Source organism: Bombina bombina, chromosome 4, assembly GCF_027579735.1.
Source record: "Bombina bombina isolate aBomBom1 chromosome 4, aBomBom1.pri, whole genome shotgun sequence".
Lineage (NCBI taxonomy): Eukaryota > Metazoa > Chordata > Amphibia > Anura > Bombinatoridae > Bombina > Bombina bombina.
In genome coordinates this window covers 757,587,120-757,605,619 of record NC_069502.1, presented here as the reverse complement: position 1 = coordinate 757,605,619, position 18,500 = coordinate 757,587,120, and the positions used below count along the sequence as shown (strand labels likewise).

The following is an 18,500-nucleotide window of genomic DNA, read 5'->3' as shown; positions in this document are numbered from 1 at the left end:
AATAGGCAAATATAATTGAAACCTCACTTTTTATATTGAATGTGTACCTCCCAAATTATAAAAGGCCACTTTTGGACCTGAATGCCACTGTAAGACATTTGAAGGAGAATTTATATATAATGAGAACAGTTAGTTAAACAAATAATAATGCCAGCTATAAACAAATGTTGTATAACTTCAATACTTAATTACTCAGCATAGTAGGATAAGTCATAGATAAAATTAAACACAGAGGATAAGGCTTTAACAATATAGTGGTATTAACCCCTTAATTATATTGGGGCCCTTACCAGGCCAGAATTATCCTTACAAGCACTAAACCCCTGTGTAGATAGACACATATTACACCAAATATATCTTCTTAATCACTGGCATCAGGGATTTGGTAAAATTAGGTTGGAAAAGATAAACTATATTACAAAACTGGTTGTGGAGTCAGTAATTTTAGAGCTAAGCACAGGTAACCCCTGAATATCATATTCTATGCAGTAACCATACAGTGAGATCAGTCAAGATAACATAATACGCTGTGTAAAGTTGCTGACAGGGTAACTCCTGACTTAAAGGGAAAGTCCTACTAACGAGTCTGCCAGTGACATGTCCCCAGAGCTGGGCAGTAGTAGGAATCGAAAAAGCCATTTAACCCACTCCAACTTTAGAAATATGGATAACAGCTCCCAGAGTGTGAAGAGAGTTGTGTGACCCCTCCTGAGTATTAAGGGAATTATGAAGCTGGGGCCCGGCAGAAGATATAAGCAGCCCAAAGGCAGAGTTCTGCAAGTGCAGTGCACCAAGTTTCACCCTCTTGGGAATATCCGGCTTCCAGGTTAAGTTGCGATGTGGCTCATTGCAAGTTACACCGCCATCTTCACATGTATACACAAAGCCCACTTCTGCATAAAGTTTAATGTAACGCTGCACACCTAGGTGCAGTGGGTCCTCAAGTGGCAGGGCGGCAAGGAGTGATGAGAGCCGTGTGGCTTGTATGTGCAAATAGGTAGGTGCAGTGTAACGATCAATTTGGCCAAGTCTCTCTCCCCTATCAGCCATCCGGTCTGCTCTCAGCATCGGCATGTCCGCACCAAATGACACAACCGGGGTTTCTCTCAGGCCCAGCACTCTCATCCGTCTAGTGGCACCCAACAGTAAAGTGCCGGTATTTACCGCATCCCCGCATCTAGCTATGAGGTGGTTATTGCCGTGTATGTGGGTGACCGCGGATTGCGGCTGCATGTTTCCGTGAGGAGTGGCAGGAGGTATAAAGCTCTGATCCACTGGGTTTTTGTTTGGCTTCGTTACTTTTATGGGCTCCACGTTCTGATCTACATAGGCCTCTGAGTCCCAATCACTATTATGGGAATCGAGCTGTTCAGTGCAAGCCTCTGATTCCCGGTCCCTATCACAGGGGTCGCGTGAAGGGGGGCAGCCTGCGAAACACTGCGCAATCAAACTCCTCAGTCCAGCGAAGTGCACATTGAGCATCTCATAAATAGTGTCTGCTGATGCTTGTGTATCGGTATCCATGTCTGAGTAGAGTAGTGTGGTAATTAGTACCACTCGTAACCCCAGTCTCCCAGGGGGGGGGGAATATGCGTAAGCCCCGGCTCCAATAACCGCCAGGCACTTTATAGATGCGGCAGCCTTGAGGCCTAGCTGCAGATCTTAGACAGAGCGGTCAATCCAGAAGGTTTCCCTCAGGACTGTCAATTTCATGAGTCTTGTAGTATCCCTCCATCCACAGATTAGAAATGTTTATAGAGGAAAACAGTGAAAAAATGTATAAAACACTGTAGTGTAACCAGGAGCTTCCACAAAACACGTCCTGTCTCTGCAACTGTAAGCTCCGCCCCCCCAATTACAGTTATTTTATTGCAATAAGTATTTCCTAGTGTCTTATGAATATACTTGGAGATATTAAACCTAACATTTTTCTTTCATGAATTAGGTAGAACATACAATTTAAAACTAATTTCAAGTTTAATTCTATTATCTAATTTCCTTCATTTTCTTTGGTATCATGGGTGAACCAATGACACATGGGTGAACCAATGACAATTAGAATATATATATATATATATAAATATATGTATGTGCAACCACCAATCAGCATCTAGAACCTAGGTTCATTGCTGCTCCTGAGCTTTCCTAGATAAACTTTTCAGCAAAGGATAACAAAAGAAGGGAGCAAATTAAATAATAGAAGTAAATTGGAAAGTTGTTTAAAATTGCATATCTAAATCATGAATGTCTAATTATGACTTTACTGTCCTTTTTAAGGGACATGAAGCTCCAAAAAATATTTCCTGATAGATAGTTCATACAATTTTGAATAACTTTTCAATTTGTTTGATTTATCAAATTTACTTTATTCTCCTCATATCCTTTAATGGAGGAGCAGCAATGCACTACTGGGAGCTATAAAAATATAATAGTTGCTTTCTGAACAGAGGTCCCCTCATACAGAGAAAATATTGAAGAAAGAAGCAAAAATGGGAAATTCACAATGCCTAGTACAGACAATTCAATTGTTTATATATGTTTTAGATATTTTTTTTAGATAATTTGTTCCTTCCTTAAAAATGATCTTGGGAGCAGTTATTGACTATTTCCATTCTTTTTATATAATGAGCAGTGCATATTTTTAACATAGCTGTGACTTCCCTTTTTATACATTGTTTTTTTCTTTTAGCAAAGGTAGTAATTATGTCAGTTACATGCTGAAGTCTGACCCTTTTCCTGTTGAATTCCTTACACTACTTATTTTGAAGCCAGTGTACTTTAGAACTATTACCACATGCTACAACATTATATGCGTTTAATCAACCAATACTTCACCCTCTCTCCAATTCAGACTTGCTCCTGAGTTATACTTGATTCATTAACCCCTTCTGCTCAATCCAGTGGCAAACCATCCCTCACTGCCAAAACTGGACGTAAGAGAGCAGATGTAGAACTCATATTCCAAGTATTGTAGTCCAGCCTCATGTATTAGTCATATAACCACTAACTTGTACCAGCCTGTCTGACATGATTCTGCCTCTTTTCAAAATAAATTAGTAAAACACTACCCACATAACTTACCTATAGGAACTTCACTCCACCAGACTGGTTAAATAAAATAAAAACATCACTATGCAGCCTTCAAATTCAGTTCTCCTTGCACTCCTAGTGTGTATTTATCATATTTTATTATTAATAATTATTACATTAATAACCCATAACATATAATAACTTCTGTGTGTAGCACTTGAATCTGTTAAATTTCAGAACAGCAAAAGGCTGTATCACCTGCAATATTTGGACACTTAACAATACTCTTATGTAGTTTTCTTCTTTTTTTTTTAATGACATCACTTAGAGAAGACTTGATTCATTATAGACACGGATTAAATGTGTTGTCAATTGAGCTATCTAAGCAACATTTTTTCAGCAGATATTTGTTTGCACTTAAAGGGATATGAAAGTCAAAATTAAACTTGCATGATTCAGATAGAGCATGTAATTTTAAGACACTTTTAAATTCACTTCTATTTTCAAATGTGCTTTGTTCTCTTAGTATTCCTTGTTAAAAAATGAATACGCACACATCCTACACTAGAGGGAGCTGCTGCTGATTGGTGCCTGCACACATTTGTCTCTTGTGATTGGCTAAATAGATATTTTTAGCTTCCTGTCAGTATTGCAATGCTGTTCTTCAGCATGGATAACAAGAGAATGAAGAAAATTTGATTATATAATTAAATTGTAAAGTTGTTTAAAATTGTATGTTCTATCTGAATCATAAAAGAAAATTTGGGGGTTTACTATCCCTTTAATTCATGCAAGATACTCAATGTTAATTCTCTATATAGATCTTCTGCTTAAACTACTCAAACTATGGCTGTCATTGTGATACATCTCTTCAGCAGATCCTTGTTACCTTACATTCTGTGTTTTTTACACTTGTAGGCTTGTAGCATAGTTTAGACAATCAGACTGCACTGGCAAATGTATGGACCGTTCCTAAGTAACAATTAAAAAGTTATTTTGAAATGGCTGCCAAGCCCTGCCCACTGATGACATCATGATCTGGGCTGTATTAAAGACTTCACTAGTTACAAAAGACTCACTAATTGCATTCAACAGACTGTCAATACTATTCAGCAGAGTGCATTGATGCAGACCAGATCGTGATGTCATCAGTGGGCAGAGCTTGGCAGCCATTTTAAAGTGACCAGAAACAATATTCATTTTAAAATAACTTTTTTACTGTTACTGCTGCATGATATAGAAAGGGTGCAGGAGGGTATTTGCAGCTTAATCTAGATTTTAAAGTAAGACTTTAAAGGAAGTATAGTGCAAAAATGTTATTTAAAATTTAAATACATCTATGCACATTTCAATGTTGATCTTTTATAGCCTTTTAAAGAGGGCAATAATTCTTAAAAAGACAAAATGTGCCGTGCATCTCAAACAGAAGGTAATATCAAATTAAATAGTATTACTGACCAGTTGGAGTGCGTGATGTGAACTCTGGATCAAAGTGAAATGTGTCTTCTGGCCTTCCCACTGCTGGTTTAAAAGGTGGTTTGATCTCCTTTCGGAATAACTTCTATAACAAAAAGGTACATTTTAATAATAAGAAGACACTTTAAATTTTGATTACAGGCAAGAACCTTTATATTCTTACTCATAAGCACAAAAAGCTGGAATAAAATATTTTATTCTAAAGTAATGGAATAAAGGAATTGTAAAGGAATATTAATGTATAGGTAAGCGTGACCAATCAAGTCTTGGTACACCCAGTGGCATCTCCAGAAAATAGTTATAAGGGAGGCACTTCTGTAAGCCCATTGTCCTAGTGGGCTGGCCCATGAAGGGATGTTCAGGGCTAGACAGTCAGTGGGTGGGACTGGATCATCCACAGTTGGAGTCAGGGTAGTCATGGGAGGAGCCAGCATGGCGCTGGGGTGCTTGGGCAGAATGAGTTGAGAAAACAAGGGCCTATCACAATTAGGAGGCCACATGAGAGGCAGACATTATGCCATTCATTTCAAACAGTTTTTCAATTGATTTCTTATACAAATGTTGCTTCTTTCTTTTGGTATCCTTTATTGAAGAAGCAACAGTGCACTATTGGGAGCTAGCTAAACACATTGGTAAGCCAATGACAAGAGGCTAATTTGTGTAGCCCCAAATCAGTAGCTAACTTTAAGATCCTGAGCATAACTAGGTATTTTTTTAACAAAGAATCCCAAAAGAACAAAGCAAATTAGATTATAGAAGTAAATTGGAGAGTTGTTTAAAGTTGTTTGCTCTAATTCATGAAAGAGAAAAATGGGTTTCATGTCTCTTTAACCATAAAAAAGCTTTATTTTTTTTGCAAGTGCATTCACAATATATACAAAATACTTAAAAATGGTCTGTTTCAGTAGTATATAACTGGTATCCTAAACAGATTTGCAAGAACCCTCACCCATACACACACACACACATCACGTCAAGAGAGCCTTAAAATTTGTACTGGCGCTTGAAAAAACAACAGAAAAACAGCCTCAAAAGAAAGCAATACCCACCATTTTAAAGCTGCTAGTTACCACAACATCTGCTAAGGGGCTCTGTCAATGAGACTGATGAATGATATGAACAAAAAGAGAAGAGGATAGGCAAAAACAAAGAAAATATATTTTGACCTGTATACAGGCCTTTGTTAAGCAGAAGTACAGAAATATGCAGAAAAAAATATTTTGCACTTCCCACTGTAAATGGTAAATCCTATGTGCAAATATACTGGGAGGCCCGTGCACCAGTGGTCAAACATTATTATTATTGGTTATTTGTAGAGCACCAACAGATTCCGCAGTGCTATAAACAAATGCGGAGTACAACAAAACAATTATATGGATCAAATGGGTAGAGGTTCCTGCCAAGAGTTGCACTGTTGTAGTCAGTTCTTAAGAAGGTGATCTACAAACAGCTGGACTCTTAGGCTTACATGCTAAGGGGGTTCAGGGGATAGCGATGGAGGAGAGGAACTGGTATAAAGAAAGGTTAGCTTAGGTTGTATGCATCCCTGAACAGTAGAGTCTTTATGGAGCGCTTGAAGCTTTCAAAACTAGGGGAGAGTCTTGTGGAGTGAGGCAGAGAGTTACACAAGATGGGAGCCAGTCTGGAGAAGTCCTATAAACGGGAGTGTGATGAAGTAACGAGAGTAGGAGGTCATGAGCAGTGCGAAGGGGACGGGAGGGAGAGTATCTGGAGACAAGGTCTGAGATATAGGGGGGAGCAGTGCAGTTGAGGGCTTTGTATGTCAGAGTGAGAATTTTGTGTTCGAAGTGAAGGGGTTGGCAGAGAGGTGCAGCAGATGAAGAGCGACGTGTAAGGAAGATGAGCCTGGCAGTGGCATTCATTATGGATTGTAAAAGGAGCTAGGCGGCAGGTGGGGAGACCAGAGAGGACAGAGTTGCAGTAATCGAGGCGGGAAAGGATGAGAGAGTGGATTAAAATCTTAGTTGTGTCTTGTGTCAGGAAGTGTCTAATTTTAGAGATGTTTTTAAGGTGGAAGCAGCAGGCTTTAGCCAAGGACTGAATGTGAGGAGTGAAAGAAAGATCTGAGTCAAATGTGACCCCAAGACAGGGGTAATGATAGAGTTGTCGACAGTTATAGAGAGATTGGGGGTGGAGATTTTGGAAGAAGGGGGGAAAATAAGGAGCTCAGTTTTGGAGAGATTTAGCTTGAGGTAGTAAGAGGACATCCAGGAAGAGATGTGAGAAAGACAGTGATACGGGTTAGCAAGGAAGGAGAAAGGTCTGGTGCAGAGAAGTAGATTTGGGTGTCATCAGCATACAAATGATATTGGAAACCGTGGGACTTTTTTAGGGAACCTAGTGATGACGTGTAGATTGAGAAGAAAAGGGGACCGAGGACAGAGCCTTGCAGTACTCCGACAGAAAGTGGTGATGGGGCAGAGGAGGCCCCAGAGAAGGCTACACTAAAGGTACAGTTTGACAGGTAGGAAAAAGAGCCACGAGAGGGCTCTGTCATAGATGCCGAAGGATTGGAGGGTTTTGAGCAAAAGAGGGTGGTCAACAGTGTCAAAGGCTGCGGACAGATCAAGGAGGATAAGCAGAGAAAAGTGGCCTTTTGATTTTGCTGTAAGTAGGTCGTTGGTAACCTTAACAATTGCTGTCTCTGTGGAGTGATGGGGACGAAATGCAGATTGCAGTGGGTAAAGGAGGGAGTTTGATGTAAGGAAATAGGATAGGCTTGCTATACTATTTTTTCAAGAAACTTTGAGGCAAGAGGGAGGAGGGAAATAGGGCGGTAGTTGGATGGGGAGGTAGGATCAAGGGAAGGTTTTTATGAGGATAGGTGTGACTAGTGTATGATTCAGAGATGAGGGAAATATACCGGTGCTGAGGGAGAGGTTGAAAATGTGTGTGAGTATAGGGGTAATGGTAGCAGAGAGGGAGGGGAGTAGCTGTGAGGGGATAGGGTCAGGGGGACAGGTAGTGAGGTGAGAGCGCAGTATAAGTGCCGAAACGTCTTCCTCAGTAATAATGAGCTAAGTTTAAGGTTATGTGGGTTGTGGTTTATTGAGAGCATTTGAGGGGGTGAGAGAATGTAATTATGTTGAGAGCTGATTTCGTTTCTGATGGAGTCTATTTTGTAAATGAAGTGGCTGGCAAAGTCTTGAGCTGACAGAGAAGTTGTATTAGGAGGTGGGGGAGGGCGGAGAAGAGCATTGAAAGTGGAGAACAGACGTTTTTGGTTTGAAGAAAGATTAGAGATAAGAGTAGAGAAGTAGTGTTGCTTATGGAGATTAAGGGCAGAGTATTAGGAGTTCAAGATGATTTTGTAATGAAGAAAATCAGCTAAACTCCAAGATTTTCTCCAGTGCCGCTCAGCAGTACGGGAGCATCTGCGTAGGTACCGTGTCAGAGGAGTATGCCAGGGCTGAGGATGAGTGTGTGATTTCCATGCTATGGTAAAAGGGGCCAGATTGTCAAGGACAGATGTAAGGGTGGAATTATTGTGGCAGATAGATTGGTCAGGGGAGGAAAAGGAGGAGAAGGATGAGAGGATAGGTTTGAGGGAATTAGCAAGCTGTTGCTGATCTAATGACATAATGCTTCTGTGAAGTTTGGTGTGAGGAGTAGAAGGAGGGAGAGTTGTAGGGAGGGATGATAACATAATGCAAGCTCAGAGAGTAGGCAGTGATATATATTGCATCAATAATCATTTAATTTGTAGCATACAAACCACTGCTGACTCTCTGGGCTCCATTTATCATTATTTTTTGAAAGACGACTTTCAGTTCTCCTATCAGTTCTCCGCAGCTCGCCTTTGGAGAGGCGCACATGTGCACCAATATTCATCATAAAACATAGTATTTTAACGCCAATTTCCGAAGTCGAGATGCGGCGGATTAATGATAAATCTCGCCATTAGTATTACATATGCGCCTTATTTATCATTAGAAATACTCCCAAATTCACTTGTTTTTTGTACATAAAATTGTCTTACTTTATTTTTTTATTTAAATACAATTGTTTAAACTAACCTTGTAATAAAATAAAATAAAAATGATTTTGTTTTAAAATTATTAATCCTTTCATGATAGGGTCATTTAGTCTACATCGGAACAACGTTCCGATGTAGACAAATTGAAATCCAGGGATTGTGCATGTGATCGCGAGATTTCAATGATGGGGGACATTCTATTGCATCCTAACGGGCACTAAAGCCCGGCGCGGTTAGAGCGAAATAGAACGTTAGAATTTTACATTCTCCTAAGGTGCAAAATAATGATAAATCTGAATTTCGGCAATTAGTTAGGCATATTTCTAAAAATACGACAGAAAAAGCCAATTTTTAAGCTTTATTTGGCGGACTTGTGCTCCTTGGCAAGAGAGAATAGAGAGGGAGAATTTTGCAGTCGTATTTGCTTAATTTTAGCCGTATTTTGCATTGATAAATAGGAGAAAATTTACAACAGCGTATTTTTTAGGCGCAAGTGTAGGAGAATAACAATGATAAATGGAGCCCTCTGTGCTGGTGCACGGGCTCTCACAGCATATTTGCACATGCTGATGAAAAACAGTAATTCATTTTGTGAGAATCATTTTTGCTAATGGAAGTTTATTGCAAAAATCCTTCTATTTAAATTTGAAATGCTCCCATGAAGATTTCAATTTTTACCTTTCTATCCCTTTAATAATCAATAGTCACAAAGGTTAGTGTAGGTTCATAGATGCAAATTAATATACAGTATTTAGCAGTAAAAATTCCAGTAGTGCTCACCATTTTTCAGCCTACACAAAAGCTTAATCATTGACCTTATTTACTAATTATGTGCAAAATTCTATATATGGATATTCGTTGCAAATTAATTCCAAATATGTCCGTGGGTAGCAGAATTCGCCTTTTGCGATGCAGGATATATTAGTGTTACAGTGCAACACACAAAGATCTGGGTTTGCAGAGCTGAAAATAGTTGAATGCTGCTACCAGCAGCAAAATTTGGAAATTGCTTGACAATCAAATTTCAAAATAACTAATTTTGTACTTACCTATTATTTACTGTTATTTTGTGTTGTGGTCTTACTAAGCCAGACCTGTGACCTGTTGCAGTGGGGGGTTTGCGTCAATACTTTTGAACAATGAATATAATTTGTTTCTGTTTGCAACCATATCATGGTTACCTGTAGTTATCTACCTGTGATGTTCTAAAAAAGCTGCAATCTAACCCTTAGTCTAATAAAAGGACACCTTTTGCTTTTTGTGTAAAATTGGGCTTGTCTCACGCTCCCAAAAAAAAGCATATTCTGTAACCTGCAAATGCTGCAAATCCAATAGCTGAATTTAGGCAATTTGAAAATGTGACAGGTTTTGTTTTTTGGCCTCTTTATGGAGTGTGATATAAAGCAAGAGGTGTTTGTATTTCATGCTTTAAGTTTAAGCATGTTAACAATTTAAGGGATACCAAAGTCTATAAATAAATTACTGTAGTGCTTTGTATTTTTTCAGTGTAAAATTAGTCTAGCAGTGTCAACAAGTGACCAGGAAAAGAGTGTTCCTTGGGTTATATTTGAAGTACTTTCACATTTATCATCAATTTCTCTAAGCAATTTGCCCTTGCAAGCCTAACTGACATCTTACAGACTGTATTTTGATTAGGTTTTCTCAGAATTCACAATTATACTGACAGAAAAAGTAAAGTAATATAGCCAGAGACAAATCCAATACTGGGCGGTCCCATGTTAACACTACATTCCTTTATGATGTGGATAAAGAATACAGGCTAAGGGGGTTAAAGGGACAGTCTACACGATAATTTTTATTGTTTTAAAAGATAGATAATCCCTTTATTACCCATTCCCCAGTTTTGCATCACCAACACAGTTATATTTATATACTTTTTACCTCTGTGATTATCTTGTATCTAAGCCTCTGCAAACTGCCCGCTTATTTCAGTTCTTTTGACAGACTTGCAGTTTTGCAAATCAGTGCTGGCTCCCAGATAACTTCACGTGCACGAGCACAGTGTTATCTATATGAAAAACATGAACTAACACCCTGTAGTGGTGAAAAACTGTTAAAATGCATTCTGAAAAGAGGTGGCCTTCAAGGTCTAAGAAATTAGCATATGAACCTCCTAGGTTAAGCTTTCAACTAAGAATACTAAGAGAACAAAGCAAAATTGGTGATAAAAGTAAATTGGAAAAGTGTTTAAAATTACATGCCCTATCTGAATAATGAAAGTTTATTTTGGACTAGACTGTCCCTTTAAGCTATTGAATCTAAACAGTCTAATTGTGTCATAAGAGGTTAACTGCAGTTGCTAAGGAGGTTATGCAGTGAGGCTGTGGACAGTTAGGTTGATTAGTTATGGTTGCTGTGAGAGAAGTTGCCATTAGATTTATTACAGAGGAGAAATATCACAGTTAAGATATTTGGCCAGTAACTCTGGTACTAAAATATCATTGTTATAAAATGTATTATAGCTGGGGATGATCATTAACAGGATGGTCATTGTGACTAGCTGCAAGCAGTCTTTATCATGCAGAGATATAGGTAGCGCAATGCATGCTGTTGATAAATAATTGTGATTTCAATGTGATAAAGTCATTAAAATTAAGTCAATATTTTGCTAACTACATTTTCTAACATTTAAAGGGCCATAATACCCAAATGTTTAAACACTTGAAAGTGATGCAGTATAGCTGTAAAAAGCTGACTAGAAAATATCACCTGAACATCTCTATGTAAAAAAGAAAGATATTTTACCTAAAAAGTTCCTCAGTAGCCACATCCCATTGTAAAGGATTTCTAAGCAGCATTTTAGTGTGTCTGTCCTAGGACAGCTTAGGGGATGAGCCTCGTGAACTCTCATATTATTTCACCAATCAGGTAAAGGAAGCTTACTATGAAATCTCATGAGAGTTAAGTCAAATCTCATGAGATCACAGTAAGAGTTCATGACCTCAGCACTGCTGATGCTGATTGGCTGCTGTTCATTTCTTCATTTTTTTTTTTTTACCTGACCTGCAGCTGGGAGCAGGTGAAGTATAACTTTTTTACACAGAACTTACTCTGCTGAGCTGAGGAGATTGTGAGGTAAAATATCTTCCTTTTTTACATAGAGAAGCTCAGGTGATATTTTCCTGTCAGCTTTTTACAGTTATACTGCATCAGTTTAAAGTGATTTAGCATATGAGTATTATGTCCCTTTAAATCACATAATATTCTAACAACTTATGTGGAGCATTAACCATTCCTTGCTTCTTGAGGAACAATATTTTACAAAATTAAAAATGTTAATAAATCAGATCTGCTGTTAAATGTTATCATAACTATTATAAAGTCTTAACTTATTGTATCAGTAGTATGGCTGTATTAAAAGACATTTCTAATGGTGTTCATCCTAAGTATCATTATTATAATGAATGTAATTTTCTAAAGAGCGGACAAGAAGACAGGACCTCCAACCAGGCTTTCATAATGCAGCAATTTAATGTTCCTTTTACTGGTGACATGATGAATTGATTGTGGCTGGACTACAAAATTAAAGGTAACTCGCCTAAATTAACATTCCCCCCAGTTTTCTAACAATATATAAATAATATATTTTCAAGTATCACAATCAAATTTGAACTAGATATGTACGAAATTTTGTTTGCCTTGTTTGTGAAACAACAGATTTTAACTAGCTTAGTCTGAAACTCATTTATTAACTAAGCTAATTTCCTTCATTAACTAAACAAACATATTAAATAATAAAACATTTGTTCAACTGTTCATTTAGTTTCTTTATTTTAGACGGGAAACTGAATGAACGAACAAATGGTGTATTAGTTCGTAGTTAATGAACAAATTTTGTTCAAGTTTGTTAGCCATTTCTCAAAGGAATAAAGAAAAAAAATGCATATCTAATTTGAATGATATAATAACACCTGCCATAAAATATAACAATATATTTATTATTTTTTAAGTGATGGTAAATGGAATGTTATTGTTTTAATATAATTTGAAATAAATTTAGCATGGAGTAAAACTTTTTTTTATTTTTATTATTTAGAAATGTACATTTATAATTGTGGCTCTTATCATTCCCTGGCACCTCCCTATTAGTTTATTTATGTTTTTAATTGACTGCCATCAGATTGCTTATTGACAAGTGATCCTGTTTCAAGCAGCATTGCAGAAGCATACTGGTGTAGAAGTACATATAGGGCTGTATTGCCTCTCTTATTGGCTGCACCACACTCCCAATGTATTTCTACACCAGCACGTTCCCACATTGCTACTTTGAGCTAAGATCATATTGAGGGATCCAATGGCTGTGTAAGGTAAACAGTCAGATTCACTGTTTACTGTTGTGGTCATGGGGGCAAGTTGTAGGTTAGCAAGAGTCCCCAGACAAAAAATAGATATTTACCACATAATTTTACATGTTTTGTCTATGGGAGCAGGAGCACACTGGTGTAGAAAGTCTTGCACACTTTTACAAACACACAGCTAGCTTAAAAGCAAAATAGAGGAGCTAGTTACAGCATTTGGCCAAATGGTGATAGGCCCAGGATCACATCAAGGTCTCTTCTTCTCTGGGTCCCTAACCTACAGCCACACAATGCTGTAACTCTTCCATTTTGCTTTTAACCTAACTGTGTGCTTGCAAGAGAGTGCCAGACTTTCTAATTGTTGTGTTAATAATTTTATTTGTAATTTTCCCTATGGGCTTTGCATCCAGGCTTGTCTGGGGTTAACTGCCTGAGAGCTGTGCAGCTGTTTGTGAGTACCAGTGAGGACCCAGAGCTGTAAGTTTTGCCCACTGTAGCGATCATGTCTGCCAGACATCAATAAATGCTGAAAGCATACGCTGTTGGCATTTATCATTGCACAATCAGTTCTGGTGAACTGCTTGTGCAATGCCGCTCCCCTGCAGATTAACGGCCAATTGGCTGCTAGCAGGGGGTGTCAATCAACCCGATCGTATGAGATCGTGCGGATTGATGTCCGCAGCCTCAGAGGCGTCGGACAAGTTACAGAGCAGCAGTCTTAATCCTTAAGGCTCGCGCAGGAAACAGTGGTATACGGCTCCATTCGGGCCGTGATAAATGGGTCCCTAGAAGTTAACTTTGCTGTTTCCTTGAGATTTATATGAAAAGTTTTTGCCCACACTTTTTACCGACTTTGTTCTTCCCTTAAGATCTATACATACAGGTAAAAAAATAAACCATGTGATATGATCATGTGATTAGTCATATGACTCTTATTTTTGCCATGATTCAATGTCTAGTTACTTGGGATATTTCTTTTGTATTTGATTGGATTACAGCTATGTATGTTGATTGGAGCATTCATGGACCACCTACTATCCTATTGGTAGTTTGGTCTTTAAATAGTTAGGTTGACACAATGTTTAGCTATGCCTGATGAAATGGGCACAGGCAAATAATGGCCAAGAAATGTATTGCAATATAATTGTTTAAACAAATAAAATAAAAGAATATAAGCATTTTACACAAACTTGCAACTGTTTTTCTGTTATATCCTCACACATTTTTTAACTGGAATCTGTGGTATAATGAGGGAATGCTAACACACCCAGCCTGCTTCATTAGCACCAACTGGTCTATTGCAATTATTAATGTAAGTTTCTAATTAAATAAAACGTTTTAAATAAAAAAAAGGAAGTTTCTAATTTAAAAATAGTTTAAATGAAAACATTTAAGTTTGTAAATGAAAAATAGTTTAAATAATAAAATATAAGTTTCCAATTAAAACAAAACAAAAACATTTTAATTAAAAAAATATTTACTCTGATGTCCTCCTAACATATTAAAAAAAAAAAAACAATAACAGTTAAAGGGACACTGAACCCAAATTTTTTCTTTCATGATTCAGATAGAGCATGGCATTTTAAGCAACTTTCTAATTTACTCTTATTATCAATTTTTCTTCATTCTTTTGCTATCTTAACTTTAAAAGCAGAAATGTAAATCTTAGCAGCCAGACTATTTTAGGTTCAGCACCATGGTTAGTGCTTGCTTATTGGAGGCTTACATTTACCCACCAATAAGCAAGCATAACCCAGGTTCTCAACCAAAAATGGCTGACTCCTATGCATCACATTCCTGCTTTTTAAATAAAGATAGCAAGAGAACAAAGAAAAATTTCTAATATGAGTAAATAAGAAAGTTGCTTAAAATCGCATGCTCTATCTGAATCATGAAAGAAAAAAATTGGGTTTAGTTTCCCTTTAAATTAAAGTGCCAGCATTTTATGCATTTACTCTGATGTCCTCCTAACATATTAAAAAAGAAAACAATAACAGTTAAGTTAAAGTGCTAGAATTTTATGCACCCCTATATACTGTAGGGGTACATTTCAGGGAGAAATAAAACTTGAAAAAAAGGATAATGAAATGACAGTCTTTAGTAAGTGCACTTTTATGCAAAGTGCACTATAGCAGGTAGGAAGGCTATTGAGCTTCCAGTCAAAAAGTGTTGAAAATATGTCAGAGGCACAGAGAGTGTGTGATTCCTTCAAGTTAATGTACATGTGTCTCTATGGAAGAGAGTAAAGTAAAATATGGGATGGAAGAAAAGGAATTCTCTTTCTCTGAATTTCTGTTGTCATTCTCTATTAAAGTTAGCTTTCAATGAGTGGGTGTGGAACTGTGTTAAAGGGCCATGATACCCAAATGTTGAAACACTTGAAAGTGATGCAGCATAGCTATAAAAAGCTGACTAGAAAATATCCCCTGAGCATCTCTATGTAAAAAATAAAGATATTTTATCTCAAAATGTGAAGAACTTTAAGCAGCAAATCAGTATGCCTGTCCCGGGACAGGCAAGGGAGTGAGCCTCATGCACACTCATGTTATTTCCCTATTCAGTTTAAGGAACTTTACTATGAAATCTCATGAGAATTAAGTGAAATCTCATGAGATCACAGTAGAACAGTTTATGACCTCAGAACTGTTGATGCTGATTGGCTGCAGTTTATTTCTTCATTTTTTTTACCTGCAGCTGGACAGCAGCTGAAGTATAACTTTTTAGACAGGACTTACTCTGGTGAGCTGAGGAAATTGTGAGGTAAAATATCTTCCTTTTATACATAGAAATTCTCAGGTGATGTTTTCCTGTCAGCTTTTTACAGTTATACTGCATCAGTTTCAAGTGATTTAGCATATGCTGTCGGCATTTAGCTATGTCGGGCGGACAGGATTCACTTCATCATAATACAAAAATGCTTCTATTTAAAACTGAAATACATCTATGTGGATTCCAGTTTTGGCTGGAATATCATTTTAAAGAGTAAACCACAGAAAATTCAGGAGCGTGCACTTTTTTAATACTCATCTGGCAGCAGTGTTGCCAACAATGTGTATAGCAATGTTATACACTGTTGCAAACTGTGCCATAGACTGCTAAAGAGATGTGCACACTCCTAAGCTCCTATCAGCCTACCTAGGTTTACTCTTCAACAAAGGAAACAAAGAGAACAAACCAATTTTCATACTAGAAGTAAATTGGAAATGTGTTTAAAATCACATGCACTAAATCATGAATGTTTAATGTTGTCTTTACTGCCCCTTTAATGAGCATTGGAACTGATCACACATATAGGAGGATCAGGGCTTCACTAAAAGAGTAGAATGACAGGTGTGACATTACTGTGTAGCATATAAACCTATTAGCATAACCTCTGATCTTATTAAGCCTGCCTACCTACATGCATGCAACCAATGCTTATGGACAATTGTGCAATAAGTGGAAAGGAAGTTAAGGAAGAGATTCACTTGTCCCACCTTAAATGTTGCCGCTGATCGGTTCTGTGTCTTTGTGCATGGTGAGGTTATGCTGCTGGGAGCCTGTGAATTACCCCACAGAGACAGAGGACAGGAGTGGTCTGGGTCTGACACTGACTGACTCAGTCACTGAAGTGCTGTCCCTTGTCAAGTGCTGCCTGGGTCCATTGGATCCACTTGGTCCCTTAGTTGAGTCGGCCCTGCTGTCAGGGTGTCCTGAGGACAGGTTGGAAAACCAGTGGTCTAGGGCAGGGGTCAGCAACCTTGGGCCCCCAGATGTTTTGGAACTACATTTCCCATGATGCTGAGATACTCTTTAGGCTGTCTGAGTATCATGGGAAAAGTTTGCTGATCCCTGGTCTAGGGTATACCTTAAGTGTTAGATAGTGTTTGCAATTGGCTGGTTAGACAGGCAGACCAGGGATACATTGGGGTCAGTGTAGGTTTAAAGGAATGAACACAGAAGGATTTTTGTCAACCTGAATTCAAATGATATGCATCTAACATTTTACAATATAAAAGTATATATTTCATAAATATGACAGACAAACCAAGCCAAATAAAGATATTAAGGCAGGAAATGGCATGGTATCTTCCTGCTTTTTTGATCTTCCAAGAACAAGTAGCGGTTCACAAGCCATTAAAATTATGGGGCTTAAAAAATAAAAACTAGCAGCAGAATTCTCACTGTTCACACAATCTCCTTTATAAGCTGTTAACTGTGACTTGTGAATAAGGATCTAGTAACATATTCTAAAAGCTGTTGTACTTTAAATTGTAAACAAAACCACAATTTCTTTAGCTGAGATTTATTTGTATTGGATAGATTAGATACATTATTTTTTTTCTGTAATTTTAGCCAGCTTGTCCATTTCCATTTCTCTTTCCAGAATACAGCAAAGGACCAAGGTTGAAGATTGAAAAACAGGAATTACTATCACTCAAATAAATAATAATTTCTGATATGCTTTGCATAATAGAATAATTAGATATAAAATAAATAATCTACAACAAATCAAATATTGAGTAACTTACATTCCAATCTATTGTGATAAAAAACATATGCCGTTTTATTTCCTCAACTCCATCAAGTCCAGCACCTGTTGAATGAAAATAATAAAAATAACTTAGTGATACCAATTTAATTTACAAATGTAAAAGAATGGCTGGAGTCATTGAGTTATATTTAATTCCAGAGCCTTGATTTATGCCAGGCCAGTGACAACTTTTAACTACTAGGATATCACTTATTGCACAGATTTTCCACTGTGGTTACTGGTCAGTTTTACACAATAATTCTATGTTACATGTACTTATATTTTTAAAATTAGACCTTTAAACTCACAGACATTCAGGCAGGGCCGGATTTATAATAAGGCAGAGTAGGCATGGGCCTACAGGCTAGAAAAAACAAATATATGCAGAGCATGGATCAAAAACAGATAGATATTTATTCAAGCATCAAATGCATAAAAAAATATATAAAATCACACTTACAAGTGATAAAGGAATGGGTCTGACACATTTTGGCTTTTGCTGTCATCAGAGACCTGTATGCATATTGCACACCTGCACTTATATACCATATGCATACTTGTGATTGGACAGAATCTGATCTATACAAATTCCTTTAAATGTTTAACTCATAGTGAACCAATCATTTCATGTCATGTCTGATGAGTCTCTAGATATTATCATTGAAAAAAAACGGAATATCAAAACACTTTTGAGAGTGTGGCTATAGAAAATGAGTGCAATCTGCTATATTCTATGTAACGAAATATATATATATTTTATGTTAAATTAATATCATATAAAAGAAAGTATATAGGTTATTATCAGCCATTTATAATGTCAGATATTAATAATGTCCACAGCTGTATTAAAGTTGAGGTATCCTGGTACACAGTGTGAAGATCCAGTGTGCCTCGCTCCTCAACAGAAGAGTATCCAAGTAGTTTCACTTGATCTATCACCAGCCATTGAAATGCCACTACTTGGCAATCATGTTTTTCTAACCCAAAAATGTGCTGCCAATGCTGAACAGGGATTAATAGAAGTGATATCACAAAGGAGCTCCCTGATACGCACCCTTACTTCCCTTGTGGTCATACCAACATATTGCAGATTGCACACTAAGCAGGTAATCGTGTAAACTACATGACCAGTTCTACAGTTGGTACAGTTATACAAATCATAAAC

General features: G+C 37.4%; 1 protein-coding gene across 1 annotated transcript in view; it reads right to left on the bottom strand.

The window, feature by feature from the left end:
- LOC128656883 (ribosomal protein S6 kinase alpha-2) overlaps positions 1-18,500 on the bottom strand; it is a 631,966-nt gene that overhangs the window by 95,862 nt on the left and 517,604 nt on the right. Inside the window, exons 11-12 of the mRNA XM_053711048.1 lie at positions 17,334-17,398; positions 4,489-4,591 (exon numbers count right to left, since the gene is read on the bottom strand). Of these exons, the coding sequence (XP_053567023.1) occupies positions 4,489-4,591; positions 17,334-17,398 (168 nt within the window). The remainder of the gene's footprint in view (positions 1-4,488; positions 4,592-17,333; positions 17,399-18,500) is intronic.